General features: G+C 33.7%; 1 protein-coding gene across 2 annotated transcripts; it reads right to left on the reverse strand.

The window, feature by feature from the left end:
• Positions 1-3,540: 3,540 nt before the first annotated feature.
• Positions 3,541-7,870, reverse strand: LOC105776172 (chaperonin 60 subunit beta 2, chloroplastic). 2 transcript variants are annotated; one of them, XM_012598687.2, is made up of 16 exons: positions 7,742-7,870; positions 7,348-7,377; positions 6,762-7,015; positions 6,526-6,651; positions 6,288-6,425; positions 6,090-6,185; positions 5,765-6,007; positions 5,434-5,668; positions 5,166-5,335; positions 5,004-5,081; positions 4,813-4,884; positions 4,613-4,717; positions 4,410-4,502; positions 4,219-4,311; positions 3,857-3,980; positions 3,541-3,761 (listed from the first exon to the last, which is right to left on the reverse strand). In XM_012598687.2, exons 3-16 carry the CDS (start codon positions 6,996-6,998, stop codon positions 3,748-3,750), a joined length of 1,824 nt encoding a protein of 607 aa, XP_012454141.1. In that variant the 5' UTR covers positions 6,999-7,015; positions 7,348-7,377; positions 7,742-7,870; the 3' UTR covers positions 3,541-3,747. The 2 variants fall into 2 exon arrangements, with proteins under 2 accessions (XP_012454141.1, XP_012454143.1); XM_012598689.2 differs by lacking the exon at positions 7,742-7,870 and adding an exon at positions 7,559-7,691.
• Between the last annotated feature and the right edge of the window lie 1,226 nt (positions 7,871-9,096).

The raw sequence follows: 9,096 nt of genomic DNA on the forward strand, positions 1-9,096 counted from the left end.
TGCATAACAAAATTAAAATGGCTAATTTGTGCATATATGCCGGGTTTGTTTTGTTAATTGACTAAATAGGTTGTTTTTTTAAAAGATTTAGGGAAATAGATCGATTTTGGAGAGAGTGTGTAAAAGTGCGTCAAGTTGAACGAGTTTTCCTAACAACAATGCATAAGCTGGATGAGCTTTCCTAACAATTGTGCGGGAAGCTCGCCCAACTAGACAAATATCTATTTGACCAATTAAAGAATAAATAGCATATATGGTAATCTAACCAATTAAAACGTATACAAATATTAAAATAAAGCTTTAATTAGACGGTAAATTAAAATTTTACTAATATAATTAGTTTTGGATCTAAATATCACCATTTGTATATTTTTATTAATTTTTATATAAAATTTAAAATACCCTCGAATAATAAAAATTTAATTATAAAAGATATTTCTATAATTTTTAACCAAGTTGATGATTTAATTAAAAGTGACACCAGCTTTTATTAATGCAATATTAAATTTAGTTGAGGAAGAAGGGCTTTAATCATATTTTAAGATAAAAATATATCCATAACCTTATTACATTATTAATTAATTTGTACGAAAATAGTTTTAAAAACTCTCATATGTAAATATATATATATACAAGCTTAGTGCCTTCACACATTTCTCATTTATTTATTTATGTTCAATATATAATTTAAGGGATATTATTTTAAAGGTCTAATGATAAGTTCATCTTTTAATTTTTTTGTCATTTTGCTATTATTTTTATCATTTTAACTCTAATTCTTTTAAAATTAGATTATATTTTTAGGAAAAACTTACTAAACTATTAAAAAGTTAATGGTATTGATGCATGATATTTTATGTGTACAATATAAAAATTTTAAAAACACATAAAACATTAAAAATCAAAGAATATATATTTCTATAAAACTATCACGTAATGTCAATTTTGTTAAAATTTCAATAATTTGATTAGTAATTTGAAAAAAAAAGATAAAACGAATAAACATTTCCTATTTTAAATAATAAGGCTAAAGTAAGGAGCAGTGGCCAAACATGTCATTAGATTTTTCAATCTGTTTAAGAGTTTAATTATGATTTTCAACAAAAATTTCAAAGATTTAATTAAAATTTTGAAAGAATTAACGAGAGATTTCAAAATTTTAGTGTTCAAATAATTTTTTTTTTTGAGAAAAGTTATGATTAGAATTTATAAAAATTCTGAGGACTACATTAAAAAGATGTGAAAAACATGATAAAATATTCCAAAATTGTGAGGACTAGGTCCTTTTGTGTCCAACGAGGTTCCACTTTCACAGTTAGTGGGGGTGGATCTATTCATAGTTTGGCCGAGTAGAGCTAAATCAAATCTAGATTTAATATGTAACAAATAATAAATATTGATATAAAATTTAATATTTTTATATACAGTATACCATACAAACAATAAAACCAAACTGCCAAATCTGATGAAATGAATCAGGACATTTAAAGCACAAGGTGCGAATGGCCCAACTCATGTACAGCCTTATATTCTTCATCTTTCTCCCTGCAGAAGAAAAATGCTAGTGTCTGCCATCATTACTGTTTGATGCATGATTCACGAACCCTGTTTCCTAGTATGTTTATCGGCAATGAAAATGTGCTTATTCGTTCCCCACGCTGAGATAAAGGAGAAAGATGGGGTAATGTAGTTCCCCGACAATATACTGCTTTAGTGATTTCGCTTCCATTAACCTGCTCCTTTGTTTTTATTTTTATTTTTTTTTGGGCCATTTTACTAAAAAAAATCATTTTTTTTAAATTTACTGAAATGGGCCGATTTTTAATTATTTACCGGAATGAGCCATTTTCTCCAAAATCGCTGCCACGTAAGCGCGATGTCAGGGTACGTGATAGATCATCGCGTCCACGTCAGCGCAACCTGCTGACGTGTAAGGAAATCGCTCCCTCAAGGACACGATTTCCTTCCACGTCAGCAGGTCGCGCTGACGTGGACGAGATGATCTGTCACATAGCGCGTTTCCGGGGACGCGATTTTGACGTTGATTTTACATTGGGTTTTTTGAGTTTTAGGGTTTAAGGGTCCCGAAAAAAATTATTTCGAATTGACGTTTCTGGTCAAATAGTATAAAATCGCTTCTACCAGGATGCTATCAGAGAAGAAATTGTGAAATCATGCCTTCGTGGACGCGATTTCAGCACATTTGGTCATATAAGAAATTATTTTTTTTGACGTTTTCTGAGCAAATAGTATAAATCGCTGATACCAGGATGCTATATGAGAAGAAATTATGAAATCGCGCCCTCGTGGACGCGATTTCGCTACAGTTGGTCATGTAGGAAATAATTATTTTTTGACATTTCTGAGTAAATAGTGTCAAATCGTGCCCTCGTGGACGCGATTTTGCTACAATAGCAAGTTTGGGCTAAGGCTATAAATTAGGTAGAAAATGTTCTTAGAATGCATAAATCATAGCAGAAACATTTTAGAGAGGCTAAGAAAGTTAGAATTTCAAAATGAGTGAACGTATTAGTGCTGTTATTTACTACGATGGTGAGGTTTGCCACACCGAGAATGGTGTTGTTTTTTTGTCGGAGAATAGGATGTGACTGTCATTTAGCCAAAACATAGATTTGACAGAACTTCGTAAAAGAATTAGGCGTAAAATCTTCGGAACGACGCCAATGAAAGTTCTGTCAATCACGTATCGATTTTGTTCTTCTGTTGATCCGGTGACATATGACTCGTTCGACATAAAAGGTGCTTGTAGCTTGGAGGCAATGGTGCAGACTCATCTTGCTAGCGGAGCAACTTATATTGAGTTATATGTACAATTTATGTCGCCAACTGATGTACTTCCATCCAATGTTCGAAATGTATACACGACCCCTGGCTGACACTCGGTTAGAGAATTTTGGAAGAAAATTGAGAGAATTTTTGAAAGAATTTGAGAGAGTTTTTGAAAGAATTTGAGAGAATTTTTAAATGAAACTGAGATGAGATTTGTTTGTAAAAAAATAAGGGATAGGGGTTTTATAGTAAAAAAAATTGTGACCGTTGGCGGGGGCAACGGTCAAATTTTTGACTATTGGGGAACTGTTCACGCGCGCGTGTTATCGCGGCCACGTCAACGTGACCTGCTGACATGGACGCGATGATTTTCACGTACCCTAACATCGCGCTTACGTGACAACGATTTCAAGAAAAATGACCCGTTCCGATAAATAATTAAAAAACCAGCCCATTTCAGTAAATTTAAAAAAAAAAACTTTTTCTGGTAGATTGCCCTTTTTTTTGGCCAGTTGCTCCTTTGATTTTATCGTTCTTTCGTGTTCCACATTTGATGTTCCTCGTAATTTTTCTTCGTCGTTTACGATTTTTTGTTACTCCCCATGAAATTAATTTTATTTTCACGTAATTTTTCTTTTAAACATACATCTTTCTTTATAAAAATTATAAATAATGGGTTAAAATTCAATTTATTACGACAATTTAAATAAATTTCAGTTGAAATTTCTACCAATCAAAAACAGCAAACAGTAAATACCAACTTTCTTCCTCTCACTGAAAAATGATGTTCAAAATTGTTACATTGAACTGCAAAATGCAAATCTTATATAACACCGGGATCTTAAGGATTTTTCAATAATTAATCAACAACGAAAATAAGCATTCTACTCTAAACAGGTTTCATCGTTGCTACCATGGAGATTAAATACCTTATTCGGTTTCCCTTCAACATCTGCTTTAGTAGCCGTATCCTGACATAACCAACGAACCCGACATATTAGCATGCAAAATATAAAGAACAAGAAAGTGTTCCATTACTAATCATGTTAGATTCAGAAGTGCAAACCTGAATTATCCATGGGGTTCCCAGCAGGCACGGGCTCGGGTTCCTTTATTTCCACAACCACACAATCGGACATCAAGAATGTCTTGGCCACTGATGCTGCATGCTCCAAGCAACATCTGACCACCTATATCAAGAAAAATACAATCATCAAAAACTGGGATTTTAACACAAAATCCTTTCCCTCAATTCCCCCTAGGCTTCCTTTCTACCGAATATTCTTGCAATTCATGGATATACTAATTTTATTTGAGTCCCACAAGTTTTAAAAACACTTCGGGTTAAAATTGTAAACTAGGGAAAAAGCTATTTGGCAAGCGAGCATTCAATTAAAATGGAGTCAAGCACTTAACAAGGGAACTAACCTTGGTTGGATCAATAATTCCTGCAGACATAAGATCCTCATAATTTCCAGTGGCAGCATTGAATCCATACCTAGGGTTATCATTGGAGAGCACCTGCAAATAATTAAATAACAGAAGGAAAACCACAATTGTTATCACTGCGTAGAAAGCAGAGTACTGGTCATGGTAACTTGAAACATCATATCGCGTACCTTCTCGCTCACCACACTTCCATTTACACCAGCATTTTTAGCTATCAATTTTAGAGGGTAACTCAAAGCTCTTTTAACAATATCTGCTCCAACCTATAGTAAATCAAGATATTTAGGGTTTACGAACTTTATCTACAGCCAAATATTTCAACAAAAAACATTCTGAAGTTTTAAGATTTTTTTAAGTTATCAAAACGATTTACCTTTTCTTCATCATTATCAAGTGAATCCTTGATAGCATCCACCTTAGAAGCAAGTCTTAGCAAAGTACATCCACCACCGACAACAATACCTTCCTCAACTGCTGCCTGATAAATATCCCAAAACATGCAGTTTTTTATGGTATTGAAGGGCAATAATTACAAAACAATCATCAAGACAAGATTTAAGATCTATATATTACCTTAGTTGCATTAAGAGCATCTTCTACTCTCAATTTCTTTTCTTTAAGCTCTGTTTCAGTTTGAGCTCCAACCTTTAAATTTTCAAAAGAACATCACATTAAAAATTGGATAGAAATAATATAAAATTTCTTAAAACAAATTCCATATGGATAAACTACATAGAATGTCCCTTCAACAAACTAGTGGTTACCTGTATCACTGCCACACCACCAGATAATTTAGCAATCCTTTCGTTAAGTTTTTCCTTCTCATAATCCTGTTCTGCAGCCTGCATTAAAGTAATAATAAGTTAGACATTGTAAGCCTGCAAGAAAGCCTGGTAACCACAATTAGCACAAACTTGAAAGACAACCTCAATGAGATTTTTAATCTGTACAACTCGTTTATTCACTGCTTCCTGGGTGCTTCCATCACCCACGATGGTGGTTGTATCCTTGGTAAGCACCACTTTAGAGGCATGACCCAAGACTTCTTTGCTAGCTTTGTCCAAGGAAAGCCCAACCTCATCTCTAATAACAGTACCTGTACGCAAATGGTAGAAATCTCTCAATAATTAGAACACAAGCAAATTGAGTTTTGGGAACAATATAAACACATGAAAAATACAGAACTATACAAACCTCCAGTAAGGATAGCAATGTCATCCAGATACTGACTCTTGCGTTCTCCGAAGCCGGGAGCTTTGAGAGCAGCAATCTTCAAAGCACCCCTAAGTTTGTTCACAACCAGAGTTGCTAAAGCTTCCTGTTCAATGTCTTCAGCAATTATCAAAATTGGGTATCCGCTCCTAATGGCATCTTCCAGGATGTTGATAAGATCTCTTGCATTGGTAATTTTTTTATCAACCAGCAGCAACTGCAATCAAAATGCATATGCAATTGTCAACATGCAATACGGGAAAGTTCAATGTTAACAAGAAAAAAATGTCAATCTCATGATTATAAAATGTACCTTGCAGTTCTCATATTCTACTGCCATTTTCTCACTATCAGTGACAAAGTAAGGTGAGATATAACCACGGTCAAATTGCATCCCTTCAACAACATATAGACTATTCTCAGCACTTTTTCCCTCCTCAAGGGTAACTACACCCTTTCGACCAACTTTACTCATGGCCTCGGCAATCATATTTCCTACTTCATTGTTGTTCCCGGCACTAACAGCAGCAACATCAGCAAGTTCACTGTCTTCAACCTAAACCCCACAGCACACTAATTATATTCCCTTCAAATAGTAAAATACAGAAAACATGAAAGGAGGTGAGCATTAAGATTACCTCTTTTGAAATAGCCTTAAGCTCAGATACTAAAGCCCTTGTGGTCTTCTCAATGCCCCTAGTGATTAAGACAGGATTTGCACCGGCTGCCACCACCTGAATTACAATAGCTCTCAGCAATTAAACACAAATAGCATGTAAATGTTAAAGTTCTCTCATGTACCCCAAACATAATTATATGAAGATAAATGAACGAACCTTGACACCTTCAGCAATCAAACCTTGCGCAAGAACAACGGAAGTTGTCGTTCCATCACCAGCCAAGTCATTAGTTTTAGCAGCTGCCTGTCTTACTAACTTAGCCCCAATGTTCTCAACTGGGTCCTCCAACTCAACCTTAAAATTGGTACAGACACATCATTCAATCAATGAAAATTCTTAAAACTTTTGATCAAGCTTTCAACTTCAAAAAATGGTTAGAGCAAACGCATTATACCTCCTTAGCCACTGTCACACCATCATTAACGATTTTGGGAGAGCCATATTTGCTCTCTAGAACGACATTCCTGCCTTTTGGTCCAAGAGTGACTCCAACCAAATCAGCAAGCTTGTTCACACCAGTCTACAACAAAAGAACATGAAGTAAGCTAGAGCAAACATATAAAGGCTGTGAAGTTCAGTTGAATACTTAACCAGTTAGGCAACTTTTTAGCATTTGAAACAAAGACTCACTTGTAATCTCTTTATGGCTGACCCATCCTTATTGAAATGTAGCTCTTTTGCTGCAGAAATCTTGGGCAGACGAGATCTTCTAAGAACAACATTTCGTCTACTAACAAATGAAGATGAAGAAATGGATGCTAAAGATGACAATCTGTTGGAAGAAGATGAAAGCTTCTTATCCATGACCAGACCATTAGGTGCAACGAATGAGCCAACTGATGACATGGCTGTGAAAGTGGATGCCATCTTACTCTCTTAATAAGCTGAAAAATATTCAAAACCATAGTTTTAGAATCAAGGTTACCTCAAATGTAAATTGATTAATAAGCAATTTTTTTCAAATATTTTAATTTCTACAACTAAAACACAGTAAAAAAACAAATGAAGGTAAAATTCACAGGTAAAACCAATAATTTTTAAAGCATCTCAGGTTTTAACAAAGTTCAAATATAAACGAAGGATTTTTCTAATATTTTCATTTTCTAAAACTCAAAAATAATAGTTAAAATATACAGCTAAAATATAACCATAAAAATATTTAAACAATTCGAGATTTTTTTAAGAAAACTAGTTAGGGAAACATAGGAATAAATACCTTAAATTTGCTCAAATTCGAAGCAAACTTCTGAAAAAAAAAAGAAGTAAATTAGTACCGAAAACGAATAAAAGATAAACAAAGATAAAATAAAACGAGAGAGAGGCCGGTGAAGGGAGTAAAAAGCAGCAAAGACGGAAGAACGAGCAACGAAGATGACGGAAGGAAGAGGGAAAGAGAGAAGTAAACAAAGTGTAGAACAGAGAGCGACGTTAAAGTGGAGGTAGATAGTGGCCGGGGGTACGGACGAGCCAACGTAAGTGAGTGAGGTTTTGCAATGACGAGCATGGGGAGGAAGTAGGATGTCGCCGGATGAAGGAGCGGACCACCGTGAGGATGGAAAGCTTTCGGCGGCTGATGGGTAGGAGAGGATAAAGGAAACAGAGTACTTTACCTTTTAGGTTTTTGTGGAGGTTTATGCAGTGCACTACTGAAAAATGCTATCTGCGTTTCCGATTATAAATTCTCCAAACCTAAGGTTGTTTAATCTGAACCGTTGGATCTCCTTATTCTGTAATCATTTCATTTGTCCCGTTTCCCGTCTGGTTCTCAGTAGAACTATCTAGAATGTTATCACTTATCACAATTCTAGAAAAGGGCAACCAATTAGAACTAATTTAACTATTTACATAAAGAGAAAGGCGTCGTTTGGTTGGTAATCTTATTCAGTTCAGTTTGAATATGCAGTGTTTTTATTTATGATTAATATAAAAATAATAGTGAACCATATTATAAATTAAATGCACTGCATTTTATCCACTCAAAATTCATACTTAGAGATTTTGATGTTATTGTAGATGGAGTAGTTCATCAAATAATACAAAACTACTCGTTTCACCCTTTTAACTTAAAAAATATTTTAATTAATTAATTTTTTCTTTCAATCTTTAAATTTATATTATTTATTAAAATACTCTAAAATGAATAAAAATTAACTCTTATTAATTTTGCTAACTTGACATACATGTAGATGTCACATAAGCAAAATATTATTTTTATTTTTTAAATTTAATTAATTGCTAAGTGAGATAAACATGTGCTATCACATGCATACATCCATAAAGTTAATAGAAGTTATTTTTCCATCTATTTTAGAGTGATTTGACAAACAATGAAAGGTTAACAATTAAAATAAACAAAAAAAATAGATGAAGAAATAAAATAACTTTTTTTTTTGTAAAATTTGATGGTTAAATAAGTTATTATACCATAATAAATAAGGTTAACTTTTATCATGTAATTTTTTCTCTTAGTAAAGGAAATAATATAATTCAAAGCATGCTACATGGCCGGCTTCGCATGTGGGCATTAAAACAATGAATTTATAACAAAAAATTAAAGTCCGATTTTATTGCAAGTGTATTGGTCAGTCGTAATATTTATAGTGTTATAACTGAACAAATGAGTATTCAAATGATCGACCCCAAAGGAGATGACGATTGAGCGATAACTAGCATACACGATAGAGTCTAAGCAGCTACTAATACAATTTTACAGTACGACAATTCATAACAATAAAATATTAGAAGAAAAATAAATATGCTACTCTAAGGACTAAATTGCAAATAATGTGGAACTAAGGGACTGCCCAATAAATAACTAATGGTGGTTGGTTGATTCCGATATGGTTCACCGATCTCTGAATAAGAGACTTAAATTGTGTAAATTACTAAGTGGTTCAATTTTATCTTCTGGTCTCAAATTTACCAACTTGGACGAATTACCTCTGATTTATCTTCTGATCTCACC

Source organism: Gossypium raimondii, chromosome 10 (genome assembly GCF_025698545.1).
Source record: "Gossypium raimondii isolate GPD5lz chromosome 10, ASM2569854v1, whole genome shotgun sequence".
Taxonomy (NCBI): Eukaryota; Viridiplantae; Streptophyta; class Magnoliopsida; order Malvales; family Malvaceae; genus Gossypium; species Gossypium raimondii.

Bases quoted from the DNA above. Each gene is read 5' to 3' on its own strand.
- LOC105776172 (XM_012598687.2), bottom strand. From the start codon at position 6,998: ATGGCATCCACTTTCACAGCCATGTCATCAGTTGGCTCATTCGTTGCA. The intron at 6,652-6,761 runs GTGAGTCTTTGT...CTTTTGTTGTAG, and splicing joins CAGCCATAAAGAGATTACAA to ACTGGTGTGAACAAGCTTGC. The intron at 4,718-4,812 runs GTAATATATAGA...GATATTTATCAG, and splicing joins ATGCTCTTAATGCAACTAAG to GCAGCAGTTGAGGAAGGTAT.